The sequence below is a fragment of the Felis catus genome, chromosome B1, assembly GCF_018350175.1.
Source record: "Felis catus isolate Fca126 chromosome B1, F.catus_Fca126_mat1.0, whole genome shotgun sequence".
NCBI classification, from domain to species: domain Eukaryota; kingdom Metazoa; phylum Chordata; class Mammalia; order Carnivora; family Felidae; genus Felis; species Felis catus.
The window spans coordinates 203,150,966-203,172,138 of NC_058371.1; the positions used below are offsets into that span (position 1 = coordinate 203,150,966).

The 21,173-nt window shown below is 45.3% G+C and overlaps 1 protein-coding gene across 1 annotated transcript in view; it reads right to left on the minus strand.

Moving 5' to 3' along the window:
• The window catches only part of HTT (huntingtin), a 146,033-nt gene extending 124,860 nt beyond the window's left edge, over positions 1-21,173 (minus strand). Inside the window, 2 exon segments of the mRNA XM_045056956.1 lie at positions 7,020-7,103; positions 20,773-21,173. Of these exon segments, the coding sequence (XP_044912891.1) occupies positions 7,020-7,103; positions 20,773-21,008 (320 nt within the window). The 5' untranslated portion in view covers positions 21,009-21,173.

A 21,173-nucleotide genomic window follows, 5' to 3' on the forward strand; every position in this document is an offset into this window, starting at 1 on the left:
AGTGAGCCCAATGTGAAACTGAAACTCGCGAACCACAAGATCATGACCTGAGCCCAAGTCGGACGCTCAAATAACTGAGTCCCTCAGGCTTATTTTATGGCCCAGCATGTGGCCTGTATTGGCAAACGTCCTGTGAGCACTAGAGAGGAATGTGTCTTCTGTTGTTCCAGGTGGGGTGTCTATAAATGCCAATCAGGCCCATAAGGGTGGATAGTATTGTTCAAGTCTTCTAGATCCAGATTTTATGTCTACGTGCTCAGAGAGTTTTTAAGAGAAGCTCCTGGAACCTGACTATAATTGTGGATTTGTCTATTTCCCCTTGCAGTTCAATCAGGTTTTGCTTCATGCGTTCTGAACATAAACGGTTAGGATTGTTATGCTCCCTTGATGAACTGATGCCTTCATCATTATAAAATGACCACTCTATTTCTGGTAATAGCTTTTGCTTAGAAATCCACTGTCTGACATGAACATAAGCAAAAGCAACCCAGTTTCATCTGATCAGAGTGTTAGTATGGTGAGTGGGCCCTTCCATGCTTTTACTTCTAAGCTATTTGCACCTTATGTTTAAAACGGTTTATCGTGCGCAGGTTACACAGGGTCTTGGTTTTTCATTGGATCTGGAAAACCTGCCTCTTATGTTTAATGTCGTTCTTGGTGGAACTAGAGTTAAATCTACCATCACACTGGTTCTCTCCTACTTACTCCAGATGCTCTTTATTTGCCTTTTTCTCTATTTCTGCTTTCTTTGGAGTCGAGTATTTTTAGGATGACATTTTATCTTTTTTGGCTTATTAGCCGTAACTCTTTGTTGTGCTTTTAATTGTTACCTGGTTTATAGTAAACATCTCTAATTGATCCCAGCCTGCCTTAATGACATGACAGCACTTCACATACAGCAGAGAAACTTACAACAGTACTGGATTTGTTTCCTGTGGCTGCTGTAACAAACTGCTAGACGCTGGGTGGCTTAACACCATAGACGTTTATCCCTGTCAGAGTTATGGAGGCCAGGAGTCTGAAATCAGTATCACTGGGCCGAAATCAGGGTATTGGCAGTGCCTGTGTCCCCTCCAGAGGCTCCAAAGGACTCCTTGCCTCTTCCAGGTCTGGTGGCAGCCAGTATCCCTTGGCCTGTGGCCACCTCCCTCTGATCTTCAAGGCCAGCATCTTCAAGCCCGTCTCTGTTCCAGCTTCACATCGCCTTGCGTGTATGTGTGTGTGCGTGCGTGTGATCTCCCTCTGCCTCCTTTTCACAAGGATACATGTGGCTACATTTACGGTCCCCCTGGACAACCCAGGATAATCTCTCCATCTCACAATCCTTAACTTAATCAAATCTTTGAAGACTCTTTCCCTAGAGGTACACTCACACAGGATTCCAGGGAGTAAGACCTGTTAAATTTGGGGGGCAGAGGCATTACTCTGCCTACCACAAACTATTGCCAGCCTTTATTCTGGTGTTGCCCCACATTTTACTTCTACATGTCATAAGGCCCAAAGTACACGGTTATCATTTTTGCGATCAATTAACTTTTAAAGAGACGACAAACGAGGGCAGAAAGTCTTCTATCCAAGCACCATAGTTACCGTCTGCCTGCTCTTTAATTCTCTGTGTGGATCCAGATCTCTCTCTGATCTTATTTTCCTTTCCTCCTACCTGAAACGCCGTCTTTAATATTTCTTGAAGTCCCGGCTGGACATAAATTATTTCAGCTTTTCTGTGTCTGAAAAAGTTTTTACTTCACCTTTGTTTTGAGACAGATTTACTTACTGGCCGTGCAGTTCCAGGGGTTTTCCTTCCTCCGCAAATGATGTCCCACTGACTTCTGACATGCATTTTCTAGCAACAAATCTGCTGTCACTCTTTGTGCAATTTAGCTCTTTTTAATGTCTCTACTTAACACATTCCATCTTTTCTCTAGCTTCTTGAGTACATAAAATAGTTGAGTATCTGTTTTCATGATTTTGTACAAATTTTACCATCTGTGCAATTTCTGAATCAGTTTCAAGGGACCGCTACGAATTTTATTTTCCTGTTTCTTTGCACTCCTGAAATGTTTTAAGCTTTTCCAGGCAGGACCAGAATAACATGCCAGTCGAGGGCTAAGTTAACCCTGTCGCCGGAGCACGCCCTTCTGCACTCTCCAGCCATGGCGCACGAAGGACACCTGTCTGCTTGGGCTGGAGTCAACAGGAGCTCTTCCCGCATTAGGGGGGGTTTCGGCAAGCGCCCCTTCAGGTCCTTTCGGGAGGCCCCATCCCAGCACGTCCTCATGAGCACGTGCACATCAACAGGCAGCACGTTGAAGACTCAGGGACGTCTCCCCCCACAGGTTCCAGAGAGCATTCTGGGCAGTTCTCTCTTCTCCACCATTCTCGCTAACTGGCCTCAGCGAGCAGCTCCGTCTGCTCAACTCAGCAAACCACGGGCCCTGCCTGGGCCTCCCTCCCAGCGTTACTCCCTCCAGACAGGAATCGGGAAGCCATACGGCTCCCACACTCCTTTCTCATTTGTCAAGGGCTGCTGTTGCTCTTTGCCTGATGTCCTGAAAACCAGTGTCACACAGATTTTGTCTATTATCAATTGTCTGAGACAGGAAGTTAATCCTGCCTTTGGCATTAACCTTACTCAGCCAGAGCAAATATCTTCCTTGATATATTAAACTTAATTTGTTAATACAGTGTTAATAAATTTTCTGGTCACAATACACATATCTAACAATCACCTTTTATAAAGTTAACAAACATTCCCTTCTATAAATGTATCTTCGTTTTCGGGGTGCCTGGGTGGCTCAGTCGGTTGAGCGTCCGACTTCGGCTCAGGTCTCACCGTCTGTGGGTTCGAGCTCCACATCGGGCTCTGTGCTGACAGCTCAGAGCCTGGAGCCCGCTTCAGATTCTGTGTCTCCCTATCTCTCTGCCCCTCCCCCACTCATGCTCTGTCTCTCGGTCAAAAATAAACAAACATTAAAAAAAAAATTTAAATGTATCTTCGTTTTTCAATTCCCCTACTAGTCATTAAGTCGTTCAGATGACCTTTAATGTTCTAATGCGATGAACAGCACTGCACCAATGTCGCCACGCACTTTCCCGCGGATAAAGTCTCAGGTGAAACTGCCACACGGAGGAGTCTAAAGCTCGACATGCTGCCTTTTAGGAAGGTTGTATACCTCTGACAAAAATCCCGAGTATTTCCTAATGTTTGTCAATTTGACAGATGGCAGCTGTTCTTATTTTTGTTTCTGTTTCCTTCTACTGATGACTGGTAAATGTGAGTATCTTTCCACAGGAAACACAGAGAGTCAGCTATCGGGTTCACTGGCCCAGTTGTATTTCTTATTTTCTGAACTACTCAGTCATGTTCTTTGCCTATTTTCCTATTAGGCTGATAGTCTGCTTCTTAATGATTTATAATTGCTCTTTAACAACTATTAAACCTTTGCTATATATGCTGTCAACATTTCCCCCAAGTTGAATTTACTTTCAAGCTTTTTTAAGGTGGATTCTGACACATCGAACTATATTCCAGTCAAAACAAGTTTTTCCCGGGGCGCCTGGGTGGCTCAGTCGGTTAAGCGGCCGACTTCGGCTCAGGTCATGATTTCGCGGTCCGTGAGTTCGAGCCCCGCGTCGGGCTCTGTGCTGACAGCTCAGAGCCTGGAGCCTGTTTCAGATTCTGTGTCTCTCTCTCTCTGACCCCCCCCCGTTCATGCTCTGTCTCAAAAATAAATAAACGTTAAAAAAAAAAAAAAGTTTTTCCCTTATATCGTTAGCTTTCTTCCACCTAAGATTAAATATTCTTTTTGTAATAATAATTCCATTTTTTAAAACATGATTTTTTTTTATTTTAGATTTTTAAATTTTTAGATTTGGATTTTAAAATCTAAATTTTTTTTCTTTTTATTTTTTAATGTTTATTTTTGAAAGAGACACCACAAGCAGGGGAGGGCCAGAGACAGAGAGAGGGAGACACAGAATCTGAAACAGACTCTAGGCTCTGAGCTGTCAGCACAGAGCCCAATGCAGGGTTCGAACCCATGAACTGTGAGATCATGACCTGAGCTGAAGCTGGATGCTTAACAGACTGAGCCACCCAGGCGCCCCTAAATTTTTTTTTTTTAATCTGCGCTGCCAGCACTGAGCCTGATGCGGGACTCGAACTCACGAAGCCATGAGACCACGACCTGAGCGAAAACCAACAGACGAACACTTAACCGACTGAGCCACCCAGGTATCCCAATAATTTCTTTTCTTTTACTTTTAAGTAATCTGACATTTATGTTTGTCTGCAATATGAGATACAGATATAATTTTTCTCTAGTCATTCGGTTCAATAATCCATCATTTCCCTGCTGACACAAAATGTTATCTTTATCATAAATTCACACACAGAGATGCATACATATACTCTCCTAACTTCCAATCCTATACCTTCTTTAATGTCTAACTATCTCAATATTGTGTACACCATCTCTCACCATACTGCTGATGTTTTCAGCTTTTCTTTACAACATTCATGTATTTATTCTTACAGGTGAACAAGTTAAAAAAAAAATACCCTTACTAGAACTCTAGTCAAGACTATCGTAAATTTAGAGATTAACTTAGAGAAAATTCAGCTTTACGATAAAAAATCTTCCATTTAGGAAAAGAAGTAGTCACCTATACCTTTCAAGAAAGTCAACAGCAGTCTTTACATATTTTCTGCATATTTCTTCTCAATTCCTTGAAGTTTTATATGTTGGTGCTACTGTGAGTTGGATCTTGAACCGTGACATTTTCTGAGTTATGCTAATACACGGGAAACCAATGGATTTCTGTATATGTATTTTTACCCAAACACTTTGTCAAGGTACGCATGCTTAGATAAGCGTCCCTAGGTATTTCCGAGAGGATACTTGTTAAAAACAAATCACTAGACTACATCCAAACAGAAAATGTAAGTGTGTTTGGAAAAGAGGGCAGTGAAGGATCTTCACTACTGTATTTTTGACAAATTTCCTGGAAGACCTTGATGCTCATATGTATTTAGGAACCAGTAGGTTAGACCACCAAATTGAGAGCTGAAGTAGACTAACAGTTATATACCCATGAAGTTTTAGATGACTTCCCCCATTAAAAACTCCAGAAGCTACCACTAAAATAACCACACCGGAGACAAGTATATCACAGAAGCTCAGAAATATACCAAAATTTAGTTATACTCAAGGAGAGATCACAGGAAATACCAGCTATCAAGATTTCATTAAACATTTAGTATGCATTTTCTACATACAGGATACCTACTTAGGTTCTACACTCTCCACAAAGTATGGAAAGTATCTTAAAACAAATGTGTTCTTTGATCTGATGAAACCAAAGATGACCTCTCTGGATCCATAATTATCCTATCAACATGTTCTTCTGTAGAACAAGGAGTATTACTATCAGCATTACTCCATAAAAACAGAAGAAATGCACTAACGTGAAAACCATCAGCAGCTATTATTTTAAGATGGCAAATTGAACCACAAATCACTCCTAAGATATCCCAACGCGCTTTACTAACATGCAAATCTAAGCCAACATTCCATCAATTCCACCGAGAATGATCAAAAGAAACAATAAACATAAAAGAAGCTCTCAAACTGGAGGAGAGCTTGTCTTCTGGATCCACAAGCTTCCACAGTGAAACGTTCCTTGAGGCCCGGACGCCACAGGCCAGGTGAGCAAGACTGCGCTACGGCAGCAGGACGCAAATGTCTGTCAGGGGTCTGAAGTCATGTCACATGAAAGCACTGACACTTTACAGCTTTGGACAAAACCCATCACAACCGCACAGCACTCTCGTGCCCATGCAGCTAACGAACACACATACACAGTGTCACCCGATCCCACAAGAACACTAAAAATCAGGACTTCCAGTTCACAAATGCAGCAACAGAGACTCAAAGAAGTAAAATTTATCCAAAATCACCTGGCTTATAAGGAGTATACATGGAATTCAAACGTTTATTTCCCTACGTGTATCATAGTGTTGTTTTCTACAATAGCATGCAAACTTAGAATTTTTATTTTCAGCACCTACTCTCATTTGTTATTTCATCTGCTTCCCACATTACTACAAATCAGAAAGAGAAATCATCCACATTTCCCAAACAATGGGATGAGTTCAGCTAAAATGAAATATTGTATGTGAAATCACTTTGAAAATATAAAACACAAATCCAAGTGCCGTTACAAATAAGTGAATCACTAAGCTTCTGTCAGTACTAAAATCAAGAGTATTTTTCTAACAGATTATAGACAGCTCTGTCCGGCTTCCAAGGAGGAGGATAACAATTATTTGCTCCACGGGAAAGAAAAGCTAGAAGTATTTCACACCCATCCAGTCAGGTAAGAGAATTCAGAAATCTCAGATACCTCTGTCTCCTGCTCAGCCATTAGAAACGGGCCTGAAATATTTACTATCCACAGCCACTGGGAACAGCATTTAGAAAGACAGACAGCCAAAAGCAGAGAATGAGGAGACGTGGCACAGCCACAAAAGCAGATGCCACTGGTCTGCCCCAGAAGAAAGATGGAGCAAGGGAAATCGACTTATAGTCAACCGCCCGCGACCCCGCCGACCCCAAAGCACAGATGAGCGGGCAGCCACCACTGGGACCAGCAGCCACAGGGCGCCAGTGACAAGCAAACAGAAGACACGTAACTGGACAGCCTCCTGTTGTTCCAGTCGCTGCGATAATGTAAAAATATCAAACAAAAGATAATTTTTAAATGATTACAGTTACAAGAGTGCTAATTAAATATAAACGTGGTGCTCAATTATCATAATGGTTACAACTGTTGTACGTAAGGTTACAAACAGAAAACACTACTCATTATAGCGTCCGGATAGCCTTGCTATATAGCCAGAAATGTGGGAAGAGAGGCCTTTAAATGTTTTAAGACAACTGAAGAGACAAGTATTCTAGCCCGTTAAGAATGAAAATCTACAGTTTTAATTTTTACTAGAAAGTTCAAAGTGCAATTACCTGAGTGACTGTGCCACTATGTTCTCACATATCGTCAGACAGTGATTCACACGGTCTTTCTTGGTGGCTGAGAGTTCTTTCTTTCTAAAAGGAAAAAAAAAGGAAAAGAAGTGAACATGTGTTAAAGTATCCATTCCATTTATTTCTACACATCATTCATTCAATCCATAAGCACTTCTGGCCTACTAGGAATAAACCATATGCCCATGCTGGTGGGCAGGGTGGAGTCAGCACAGGGAGGCACGAACAAGTTCGACCAAAGGCTTCCTAAACTATGTGGCACAGAAAAGTCAGGAGCTGTTACTGGTGCACCTATTTTCCCCATGTGAGAGGAAGTGCAGTACAGTGACTCACCCAAGGTGATCACACCGATGGTGGGCCTGCGATTCAATGAAATGCAGTACCAAACCTACTCTTCATACCAAGCTGCCTCCACTGCTCAAAATCACACTGTTCACTGCCTGCAGACCTCATGCTCTCTACTAGGTATGAAATAAGGTATGGGGGGGGGGGGGCGCCTGGGGGGCTCAGTCAGTTAAGCATCCAACTTCAGCTCAGGTCATGATCTCACAGTCTGTGAGCTCAAGTCCCGCCTCAGGCTCTGTGCCAACAGCTCAGAGCCTGGAACCTGTTTCAGATTCTGTGTCTCCCTCTCTCTGCTCCCTCCATGCCCGTGCTCTGTCTCTGTCTCTCAAAAATAAGTAAACATTAAAAAAATTTTTTTTAAATAAGGTATAGACAGTGACTAACCGCTTCTACCTCCCCAAACAGCTAGAAATAAGCCTCTGGCCTCAAAGCCCTTCTTGAAGCTTCCCATGAAGACTTCTGGAGCCAACACAAGGAGACAAACAGCCTGGTCAAGACCAAAGTGAAGGCACTTGCTTCCCACCCAAACCTACAGCTTCAGATGCCTTCAAGGTATGTACCTGCAAAATAAGGTACAGAGGGATGATCCAAAGAGGAAGCCAAAAATTAAACCAGGCTTAAGAGCTACATTCAGAGAAGAATTTGAGTGTGGCTACCAGGACATGGCACTAACTAAAAATACACCTAAACCAGAAGACTACTAGTTTTTGAGGAAATTATATTACCAAGGGGGGGGGGGGGCGCGAATCTAACCTACGAACACCTGTGACTATTTAATCCCAATGCAACCCTCAGACTCCAAAAAGTGCACCTGAAGGGACAGGCTATTACAAATTGTACAAATCCAATGAAGGCAAAGCCTCCAAAAGGCACTTCGGGGGCAAGGAAGAGCCTCGGAAGCAGGAAGCCAGTAGCCAAAAGGAAGAAGAGAGAGGGGTTCCAAACAGGAAAAGAATCAGAGCCTGAAAGAGAAGCCTAGCTCAAGGCTAGCAAGGAGGGGGCTTCCCAATGACTGGCCAACCAGAGTCCATCGTTACAGGACTGGTGAACGTGTGTTTCCTACTGGTCTCTCTCCTAAATGAGTTGTTTACCGACGACTTAATATTGCAGACTGCTGGCTCGGCATCCACCCAAACACCATCCTTTCTCCTTGGACACACACCCCCCGTGAGAAGTTGCACTGCCTAGCCTCCCTGCAGCGAGGGAGGGGCAGGCACACTTAGTTCTCACAGACAAAATGGGAATGGGAGTGACAACGTGGAGCATGTGCCTCACTGGCTGACCCTGGGGTGTCCCCTTCTACTTCCCTCCAATTGGATTTAAATTTTTTTTTTAACGTTTATTTATTTTTGAGACAGAGAGAGACAGAGCATGAATGGGGGAGGGGCAGAGAGAGAAGGAGACACAGAATCGGAAGCAGGCTCCAGGCTCTGAGCCATCAGCCCAGAGCCCGACGCGGGGCTCGAACTCACGGACCGCGAGATCGTGACCTGGCTGAAGTCGGACGCTTAACCGACTGAGCCACCCAGGCGCCCCTACTTCCCTCCAATTGGAACAAACATGCCTAACACCCAGTTTTTGATTACACGGAGAAAGACAAGATGGCAGAACAACAGCATGGAAGGAGCCTGGGTCCCTAAGTGACCACGAGGAACAGAGGGTTCTCACATCCCACCCTCAGGAGCCACCCACTTCAAGGCACTATGATGGAAACAACCCAAATATCCTTCACCTGGTGGACGGACAAACAACCGCCACACACTGGATTACTGCTTGGCAGCAGGAAGGAGCAAACCACTAACATACACGAGAGTGAATCTCGATGCACCAGATTCAAGACCACAAAGTGGGGAATTCCATATGTAGGATGTTCGGGAAGAGACAAAACTACAGGAACAGAAAGTGACCAGTAATTTACAGGGGCTGGGAGAAGAGTTGGCAGCAAAGGGCAAGAGGAAGCTTGAAGAGTGATGAAGCTGTTCTAAACCTCCAGCGTGGGAGCAGTTACGGGGCTTTACGCACAAAACTCTAAACAGGGCACGTTCGGCTATTCGTAAATCACACCTCGAGTTAAAGAAGAAAAGAGAGAGTGCATTGAGAATTAAGATGTTCTCTTCCTTAACCCCCAGGTTAAAGTCGCCATTACAACAGCTTAGAGTTTACCCAGTTTAAGACCACCATCAAGAAAATTAAAGAATATTGACTATTTTAAGTAAGCATTTAGGAAGCAAACAAACTCACCTACCCATTACCTTTTGATTTCCAGAGGGCAAATCTGCCCAAGGCCTTAAATGAACTGAATTCACACACCAAGGTACCAAAAAAGAGTCAAAAAAAAACAACAAAAAAAGTCAACAGCTTCCCAGTAATTACACACATGCCTGATGGAGAATTGGCAAGGTCCACGCAACATTTATCTTTTCAGAAGTGACAGATACAAATATTAGTCTTAAAAAGAACTTTGTCTCCCTCCTCAAATATGCGATAAGCCAAAAGAATCCAGTGAGCAGTACACAACACAGTTGTCAAGGCCTGCACCTTATTTCATGGAGACCTACACGGCTGTCCCCCCCCCCCCACCTTGCCAGAACTTAAGCAAACGTTTATAAAATGAACAAAATGTCTAAGACAGAATATGGATCTCAGCCAGCAAAATAAAAATGCATTTTTCTGTGGTCTATTTCAGTCTAGCTGCTCTTGTGGAGCTCCTTGTGGGGCAAGCCTGTCTTATTCGCCCCGGGCTCCGTCCCCAGGCCCTGCCAGCCAGCACCTCCACCGCACTCCTTGATCACAACCCCTCCTGCAACTATCTCCCTGGGACGACAGACTAAGAGCAAGGACCATATTGTAAAAAAGCTGATAAAGGAATGGATGAACCAACATTTTCTGTGGAAGATTAAGTAAAATACACGTTAAAACAGACTCAAAAGTTCTGGAGTCAGTCTTAACAGATTCTGAAGATCGATAATTCAGAAGTTAGATTCAGAAGATAAATGATAATTACTTTAAACCCAAGTTTCTAGACCCAAAAGATGAAAAAGAAACAGAAACAGCAAAGCTTAAAAAAAAAAAATTTAATAAATTAAAAAAAAAAAAAAGCCACATACTCAAACTCAAACCCTGTGTGGACCAGAAGCTGGAGCCCGTGGAGTCCCTCTGGCTATAATCAAGATAATCAATCACAGGCCTTTTAACGAGATCTCCAATGATTCTCACTATGCAAAAGAGGGCAGTATACTTTCTATCTTGGTCAGCTTAACAAAAAAGCACAAGTTTTAAGTTTCTCTTCTTACCTTATCCACAACCACTTCCTAGCAATGATAAAATTATAAACTTTTCCACACTCAATAATCACAAAATTCTGCAGGTAGACAAAGTCTTCAACGGTTGCTAAACAATAATTAGGAAGTACTTATTTTGTGTGAGAAGCATAAAAAAACCATGTGATCACTACCAAATATTTTAATTTTGCTCTATTTTTCTTAAATCCATTGTTATTGCTAACATGGCTAAACATGTGTGAAACTAACACATTATCATTAAAGAACCACACAATTTCACTACATCCGAGTCAAACCCTAAACACCTGCCAGTGTAACCAAAATCCTGTAAAAAGTACCTCCTCTTTCATCACACTGAAGAATACCCACATTTTAAAGCGTGAGGATCAGACTTTACCCTCAGACACCCCAGCAAAGAGACATTAACCAAAAATATGAGAAAACGAAGAAAACAATTCTTCCAATGTGACCTACTGAAAGCTGTCAGGCCACCAATGCAATGAGGAAGTAGAACGAGCCACCTAGCACTTGGTGCTTAAAACTTCCAAACTGGGGTTAGAGCGCGGCCTCAGGCTCCTTTCCAACTTTTCCTCAGCCAAGCTCCTCAACCTTCAGGGAACTCTGGCCACTCCAAATAACTCCGTTGTTTTGGGCATACATCTTCAAACTCAATTCTTGTATGGTCTGTGGCTCCTGCTTGAAACATCCACTTTCTACCTTATTTTGCCCAATAAGCTAACTTGGAAATTGAAGAAAATTACAGCTGCTTCATCCTCCCCACGGAATTTAACTCGCTTGATGAACTGGCACGTCAGACTGACTTGTTCTACAGGAAAAGTAAGGATGGAAATTAAGGTGGAAATGGAGCCGCCTTGCTCTGGGCAGGAACTGGGTGAACAGGGTAAGCAGTCCTGGCTCTTCCAACTTCGGTAAACGCAATCATCTTCACTTCACCTTCCACAATGCGAGCAAACTTCGGTCAGTCCTTCCTACCACTTACCGAAGCGTTCTGCACATAAACACATTTGCAAGGAGTCGCACGGAAAAGGCAAGGACGCCACGGCACAGCACAACCATGTTAAAACAACTATCAAAGAATTCTAAAACTGGGAATTTGAGCCCTCATCTAAATTCTTATTTTTAGTATCATGTTATTCTAAGACTATGCTTGAAAAATATGATTCCATGGGGCGCCTGGGTGGCTCAGTCGGTCAAGCATCCGACTTCAGCTCAGGTCTTGACTTCGTGATCCGAGGGTTCAAGTCCCGTGTCAGGATCTGTGCTCACACTCGGAGCCTGGAACCTGCTTCAGATTCTGTGTCTCCCTTCCTCTCTGCCCCTCCCCTGCTCATGCTCTCTCTCTCTGTGTCTCTTAAAAATGAATAAACATTAAAAACATTAAAGAAAAAAGAAAAATGTGATTCCAGGTTGAGGGCTGGCGAGGGAAAGGCCCAGACTACACACAGAACTGAAAAACATTGCTCATCTTGCCCTCATCCTGCCCTTCGTAATCACTTTCCGAGCAGTGCCCACACACCCCAGCCGGCAAGTGGGACTGAGGCCTCCCGACTCCCCAGCAGCTGCCGCTTCACTCTAACATGAGTGCTCCTACAACATTAGAGCCCTTTCAGAGAGATTTTAAGAAGGAATGGGAGGGGCACCTGGGTGGCTCAGTCGGTTGAGAGTCCGACTTCGGCTCAGGTCATGATCTCTCAGTTCGTGGGTTCGAGCCCCACGCCAGGCTCTGTGCTGACGGCTCGGAGCCTGGAGCCTGCTTCGGATTCTGTGTCTCCCTCTCTCTCTGCCCCTTCCCCACTCATGCTCTGTCTCTCTCTGTCTCTCAAAGATGAATAAACGTTAAAAAAAAATTTTTTTTTTTTTTTAAAAAAGAAGGAATGGGACACCAGAAGTCATTTTAGAATTATGTGTCATACACAATTTAAAAATAAAAGCGCTATTTGATTAGGGGAACCAAGGACTACGATTTCCCCAATCCACAACAAAGTCTTTCTTACTGGTGATCTAACTGAATACAGCAACAATCACTAACTGAAAAAGGTGCGTTTCAAAAAACCAATCTGTTAAGCTAAATGACATTTGTGTGTGTGTGTTTTGTTCTCTACAATTTTATCAGAGGTGTTAAGTTTATGGATCCACCACAGTCCAGACACAGAACATTTCCCTCACCACAATGGTCCCTCTTAGAGCCACGCCCACCACACGCTCCCTAACCCTGGTGACCACTCATCTAGCCTCTATGCCTCAAACTGTGTCCTTTCAAAAATGTTATACAAGAAGCATTATAGAGTATGTGGCCTTTTAGGATTGGCTGTTCTCACGGGCATGATTTCCTTAGGAGTGACATAAGCTGTGACAGGTATCGGGGTTTATTCCGCTTTACGGCCGAGTAGTTTCACCACTCACCTGTTGAAAGGCACCTAAGCTGATTCCAGATTTTGCCATTATGAGTAAAGCTACTACAAACGCTGTGTACACGTTCTTGTGTGAACATAATTTTTCACTTCTCTGGGATAAATGCCCAGGAGAACAACTGCCGGGTCAAACAGTAATTGTATGTTCGGTTTTACAAGAGACTGCCAAACCGTTTTTCCAGAGTCGCCGTACCGTTTTCTACGCCCACCAGCAACGATTACGCGGCCGAGACCAGCATTGCGAGCTGTCAAAGTGACCTTTTAGAAACACGAATCAGATCACTTGTTTTACCACACAAGCGTGCATCTGGTCAGAGTAAGCTTCGAAGTCCTTACTCCGGTGCACAAGGCCCCATCTGGCTGCCCCTCACCACCTCTCTTCTCCCCCGCCCCCAACTTCCTCTCCTATTTCTGCCCTTCATTTTGCTTCAGTCACCAGCCTCCTTACTACTCCTCAAATACAGAACGCACGGCTACTTTTCTGTTCCCTCCACCTGGATCTCTCTTCCAGATATCCAAATGCTTGCTCCCTCCATTGTGCCCCAGCATCACCTTCTCAGCGCACTTTATACCCTAAATAAAACTGCACACCCCTGCTCCCCCTTATTCTTTGTATATTTGTTTCTCCCCATAGTATTCATCACCACTGGTCTTGCTCACTGCTATAACCCCGGGGCCCAGGACTGAGCCTGGCACAACACTGGCACTTGGTTGAAAGGGCTCCTTCCAGGTCACCCAGTCCAAGCTCCACTTTGGTCCCCATTCCCAGTAACTGGGAGCTCTCCATGCCCCCCGAAGCTCACGTGTCAAGGTGACAACCCACTTTGCAGCCACACAAATGCCCAATGGCCCTGGGGCAGAGAAGTGATACTCCTCAGCTACACCTGGACAAAGCAGCCCAAATCTTCCCTCCCAAATGCTGGCGGCATTGTTAGCAACAGAGCCTGACCATCTACGGTGGGGCTTTTTAAGATTTAACATGAACAGATTGCTCACAGAATTTGTCAAAATGCAGACTCTAGGGGCGCCTGGGTGGCTCAGTCAGCTAAGCATCCAATGAGCCCTGCGTGGGGCTGTGCTGACAGCTCAGAGCCTGGAGCCTGCTTCGGATTCTGTGTCTCCCTCTCTCTCTGCCCCTCCCCTGCTGTGCTCTGTCTCTCTCTCTCTCAGAAATAAACATTAAAAAAAAAAAAAAAGGTTTTTTAATAAACAATAAATAGGGGCACCTGGGTGGCTCAGTCGGTTGAGTGTCTGACTTCGGCTCAGATCATGATCTCACGGCTGGTGAGTTCAGGCCCCACGTCAGGCTCTGTGGTGAACAGCTCAGAGCCTGGAGTCTGCTTTGGATTCTGTGTCCCTCTCTCGCTCTGCCCCTCCCTCACTCATGCTGTGACTCTCTCTCAAGAATAAATAAAACATTAAAATAAATAAGTAAATAAGGAAAGAAAGAAAGAAAGAAAGCAAGCAAGCATTTAAAAAAATTTTTAATGCAGACTCTGATTCAGTAGACTTCAGGTGCAGAAAAGATTCCACACTCCTTATAAGCTCCAAGTGATACAAACTGCTGGCCCTAAAGAGACCGCACTTTAAGCAGCAAGGACCTATGGCAGACCACGTCTCTAACACATATTCCAGCACCCAAGCTGATTCAATTCAACACAACATTAACCAGGGTCTTATACTGTGTTTTATTTCTCCTTCTCATCTGAATAAGACTAAATGTCCTGACGGTGGGCCCATTCCAAGGTAGTTTACCAAGCGGCTGGCTCCCTTTCGGGAGCTACAGGTAACAGGGGTCGGGACTCTCTCAGGTGGACAGAATTCATCAGCGGGCCATTCGAAACCAGGACAACGTGAAACCTTTGCCTCGAAGTTCCAAAAGTCCTTTTTTAAAAAGAAATTCGTGTCAACGTACGAACTGTCACTGAATTATACACTTTAAAATGGTTAATTTTGGGGTGCCTGGGTGGTTCAGTCGGTTAAGTATCCAACTCTTGGTTTCAGCTCTGGGAATGATCTCACAGTTTGTGAGTTCAAGCCCTGCATGGGACTGCGCACAGACAGCACGGTTTCTTTCTCCCTCTTTCTCTGCCCCTCCCTGACTTACACGTTCACACTGCCTCCCTTCCCCGTCCCCTCAAAAAAATAAACATTAAAAAATAAAATAAAATGGTTAATATTATGTTATGTGAATTTCACCTCCAAATAAATAAACAAGAAATTCCACAATATTATACAGCAATCAGTAAGAATTTTATGCACTACTATGGAACAATGTCTATGAAAAATACAGGGTGATCTCAATCATGAGAACAAAAACAGGGACACACTTAAATGCTTGAATATGCATTAAAAAAATCAGAGAAAACGACAAAAGACATTTAATAATTGTTATTTTTAGGGAATGAGACTAAGGACAGACTAGGAGGGCTTAGTTTTTCATCTTCTGAGCCATCTGAAGATGTTTTACGATGTGTATGTGTAACTTTTATAATTTTTTAAACTAGTTAATAGAAAGGAACCAGAAAAGAAATGGTTCACAAAAGTGGTCCCATCCTATTTAATCTAGGGGTCAGCAAACTACAGCCTGCATGTTTTGGGCCAGTCTCTGAGCTAAGAAATGTTTTCACATTTTTAAATGGTTGATTAAAAAAAAAAAATCAAACAATATTTCATGACATGTGAGAATTATATGAAATTCAAATTTCAATGTCATCAATAAAATTGTATTGGGACACAGCCACACTCCTTCATTTACATATTACCCCTGGCTGCTTTTGTTTTACAATGGCAGAGTTGAATAGTTGCAACAGAGACATGGCGCCCACAAAGCCTAAAAATGGCCGACTATCTGACCGTTTACAGAATAACTTTGCCAATGTTCACAGATTGGAAGACTCAATATTGTTAAGGCGCCAATACTCCCCAAATTGATCTACAGATTCAATGCAATCCCCATCAGAATCCTAGCTGGCCTCTCTGTAGAAACTGACAATCTGATCTTACAATTCATACAGAAATGCATGGGGTCCAGAATAGCCAAAACTATCTTAAAAAAGAACAAAGTTGGAGGACTCAAATTTCATGGTTTGAAATTGTGATAAAAAATACAGTAATCAAGACCGTATAGTATTGGAAGAGGATATAGACATTTGGACCAATGGAATAAAACTGAAGGTCCAGAAAAAAATCCATACGTTTATGGGCTATTAGTTTTTAACAAGAGTGCCAATACAACTCAATGGCGAAAGAAGAATCTTTTCAATAAACGGTGCTGGGAGCGCTGGAGATCCACACGCGAAAGAACGAAGCTGGACCCTCACCTTACACCATATATACAAATTAACTCGAAATGGGTCAGACCTAAATGTAAGAGTAAAACTTACAATTCTTAGAAGAAAACATGGGAGTTCTACATCTCTGTGACACCTAAAGCACAGCGACTGAAGACAAAATAGAAAACTAGGCTTCATGAAAATGAAAAACTTTTGTGCTTTCAATTCAAAGGAGACTACCAAGAAAATGAAGAGACAATCCACAGACAGGAGCAATGTTTTTAAAAATCATATATCTGATAAGGGTCTAGTGTGCAGAACACATAAAGAACGGTTTCAATTCCACAATAAAAAAGACAAGTCAGCTTTGAAAAACTGGAAAGCACGAGGGCAAGGCCTTACAAACTAAGTACAAGAAAGAGGGGCGCCTGGCTGTCTCGGTCCGTAAGGCGGGCGCCTCTTGATCTTGCGGTCATGAGTTTGAGCCCCATGTTAGGTGCAGAGATGAAAGAAAGGAAAGGAAAGGAAAGGAAAGAGGCCAGGTCCCTAATCTTGGTGTTCGGCCTCCTCACACAGACTTATTCCTGTCTTATAATAAGATCTCGCCTGCTTAGGCCACTGCAGCAGGGTTTTCTGTTATCTGCAGCTGAAAGTGCCCTGGTGGAGAATACCAAGTACAGCTACGTCACCTCACGCTTAGCAGAGAGGAACAAGTCCTGTTGGTTCCACCTTCAAAATTCAGTCACTTGTCACCCTGCCACTAGCAACATCCTGACGGAGCCCACCACCCTCTCACCTGATCACTTTAACGGCTTCCTAACTGGTGTCCTGCCTCTGCCCGTGCTCCCCTTCACTGTTCTCGACCAGTGTTCCTTGTCAAATGGAACTAAGATCCTGCCGCTCCTCTAACCAAACCCTGCGATGACTTCCCACCTCACGTAGAATGAACGCCAAGGTCCTTAGTGCGCCCACCAGGAAGGGCCTATGGATGTGGTGTGGTGCTCCCTCTACCCCTCTGACCTCACCCGCTAAGAGTCTCCCTCTCACTAATTCAACCAACCAAACGAACCCCTTGGTCTTCCTCAAACAGGGGGGCCTTTGGACCTGTTCTCCGGCCGGAATGCCGCTCCCCCACACACCTTCATGGCCAGACCTTCGACTCTCTTTCACGTGTTTATTCAAGAGCCACCATCTCAATGGACCTTCCCTGGAAATCCTCTCTAGAATGTCAACACCTTATCAACCCTGACATCTCCTAGTTCCTTTCCCTGCCTTGCTGTTCCTCCTTCGTTTATCACTAACATACTTTATACTTTACTTATCTATTCTGTTTATTGTCTGTGCCCCTCACTGAGATGAAAGCTTCAGAGGGCAGAGCTTTTTACCTGTTGACGGCTGTAGCCCTGCAACTGTTACAAGAGGCACCCATCAGCTGTTGAGTAAATACTTATTGATGAATGAATAATTAAAGCTAGAGGGTCTGGGACGCCTGGGTGGCGCAGTCGGTTAAGCGTCCGACTTCAGCCAGGTCACGATCTCGCGGTCCGTGAGTTCGAGCCCCGCGTCAGGCTCTGGGCTGATGGCTCGGAGACTGGAGCCTGTTTCCGATTCCGTGTCTCCCTCTCTCTCTGCCCCTCGCCCGTTCATGCTCTGTCTCTCTCTGTCCCAAAAATAAATAAAAAAAGTTGAAAAAAAATTTTTTTTAATAAAAAAATAAAGCTAGGGGGTCTGAAGGAGATTAAGAAAGAACCAAAGGCAACTGTCAATTGCCTCAAAATTACAGTTAGGATGGTCCCAACCTCTGGCGCCCCTGCACGCCAGCCTTGCTGAGACCACAGCCAGTCCCACCCAGAGGCCCTGCATCCCACGTGCTGAGCAGAGAGCAGGCACCCGGCTACTTCGGCTGAAGCCCACACACGGCTGTGACACTACAGTTTCACACAACAGAGGAGGAGAACCATAAAAATAGAACAGATCCTTTCCAAATTGTTTCTGGACAAACCAGGGAATGGGTTTTTCAGCTGAAGCACCTGAACAGAAATGCCAAGATGCAATTTTGAGTTGACTACTCAAAATTAATGAATACCTGCTTTCTCAACAGCAAATGTCTAAAAATACGATATTTGTGCATTTTATTTAAAATAACTACAATCAGGCCAATGTAGCTGATTTCAGAGCATGCTAAGAACCTTTAAAAGTTACTGTTCTGAAATACTTTTGCTTTAACTAATTTAAAATCTATCTTCATATATGCACGGATTGAATCTGTAAGGATACACAAGGAGGAAGAAGAACAGAGCTTGCCTCTGGGCAGAGAGTTAGGTGCTCAGGAGAAAGGAGTGGGAGAGAGACATTTTAATCATTACCTTTTCGTAACTTCAGAATTTGCATCACAGGAATGTACTACTTGCGTGAAAATAATAGATTACGCTTTTAAAACAAATCAATCACACGTTACCTTAACATAAAGTAATGAAACAACATCTACTTTTGTCAAGCCAGCTTTACAAAGAAATCTCTTTATATCCGTATTTTGAAGTTAAGCAAATTCAGGTTCTGTCAGAGCAGCATAAGAAACAGATGGCATATTTTTAGACAGACCAAGTGTTCGAACAAGCCTACAGACAGTGACAGCAGTAAGGTCTCCCTTCCCACCCGAGCCCTGCTTTATGCTTCCTGTTAACAAGAGCCAGGCAGTGTGTGAGCTTCCATGGCATCTACCTCCGGGATGAATTATGATTCTGGAATGAATTACGATTATAAATTAGCTGCTGTAGAAATAAGTCAAATTGTTTTAATTTTTTTTCTCTAAACATCCAAACGTAGAGAAATGTCCAATATTTGTCTAAATATCCAATATTTCTTCACCTCTTAGAAGAAAAATTAATTTCTCAATTTTTCAAGTGTCTATTTATTTTTGAGAGAGAGAGAGAGAGAGAGAGAGAGAACATGCACGGGAGGGGCAGAGAGAGGATCCCAAGCAGGCTCTGTGCTGTCGGTGCAGAGCCCGATGCAGGGCTCCATCCCGCAGGAGATCATGACCTGAGCCAAAATCAAGAGCCTAACAGGCGCCTCTATTTCTAAGTTGTATCCTGACGGATAAGCCAACATTACTCCCCATAATGCTCAGTTTCTAATTAAACGCTCAGGACACGGCAAGGATCACGTCAGCAGCTTAACAAATACGAAAACCTTACTAAAAATGGATCAGTCGTAACAGAGTGCGTTTCTTAAAGACCGCCTCTCAAAAACTGTCCTCATCAAATGCCACCTTGTACACATCCAGAAGGAAAATAAAATGCCCTGGAGGGGGAGAAAGGCCTGACCTGCAGCAGGGCGCGCCCAGCCCCTGCTGAACTCGGCTCATGAAGACTTCAAGGGAAAAGCGCCTGGGTGCTGTCAGAAGGTCCGGTCTCTTTCTGTCTCAAAAATTCTCCCGGCACAAGCAACAGAGACCCCCAGCTTTCCAACCCTACCAGATGTCACCAGTGAAGGCGACAGGAGCCGCCCGCGGGGCCCGCAGGCAGGCTGGACCACGACCCCGGTGTAGCGCGCGTCATTCATCCCCCCGCAATTAACCTCTCCCTCTGCAAGGGGCTGCTTTTATTTCCAACTGAAAGCAGGCGATAAGCCTGTCAACTCTTCCTAATACTTGGGCCAATTTTCTGATTTCTCGCTTCTTAATAATAACCTTCTGAGCAGCTCACCACGTACTTGGCAAACCCAACTCAAGCGTCTGCAGACGAACTTGGGCTTAGGCAAGCGGCTCTCCTGCCGTTGCCACCGATTCCCGGAGTAACGGAAGTGCCCTGAGAGTGACAGCCTCGAGTCACACAGGCTGCTTCAAGAGCCCCCTGGAAAAGAACCTCCCGCTGGGCCGGGCCCGCACGCCCGCGCCCTCCCGCGCCCTCCCGCGCCCTCCCGCGCCCCGCCACCCCAAAGGCATGATGTCATCGCTGTCCCCCCATCACCCCAGCTCCAATGCCTGGCGCGTCGCGAAGTGTCCTGCGCCCCAGCGCTCCTCCCTCTCAGAGAGGAGGAGAGGGAAGGCAAGGGAAGGGAAGTGGCGGTCTCGGCTCTCCCGAGTTCTGCTCACAGCACAGCCCGTCTCTTGCAAGTATAAAGCAGCAAGTTCCTTCCCTAACTTCGCACGCCGGGAAAGGCAGAGGACCGGGGCCGAGCCCGCGTCGGTGCCTTCAGCGGAGGCCCGTGAGGCCGTGCCTGCCTGCGGAGCGGCGCAGACGCACGCGAGGGGACCCGGGCAGGGCCCCGGGACGGGCTCTCGCAGCACGAAGGGCGACGATGCGCCCGGAGCTCGGGGGCCGCGGGGCCGGGGTCTGCAGGGGCGCCGCCGCTCCCGGCCGTCGCTGGGCCGGAGCGGCAGCGGGCCCATACTCACGGTCGGTGAAGCGGCTCCTCGGCCACGGCCGGGCCGGGGGGCGGCGGGGGCGGCGGCGGAGGCGGCGGCTGAGGCTGAGGCAGCGGCGGCTGCGCCTGCGGCAGCGGCTGAGGAGGCTGAGGCGGCGGCGGCGGCGGCTGCGGCTGCTGCTGCTGCTGCTGCTGTTGCTGCTGCTGCTGCTGCTGGAAAGACTTGAGCGATTCGAAGGCCTTCATCAGCTTTTCCAGAGTCGCCATGGCGGCCTCCCGCACCGCGGGGACAGCCCCCGGAGCCCTGGAGCCGACTCGCGGCGCCGCTCAGCAGCGCGGCAATGAATGGGGCTCGAGGCCGCAGGCAGTAGCGGAACCGAGGCTCCCGGCCATCTTGGAGCCGTCCCGGCAGCCCCCGCGGCCGTACGTCCC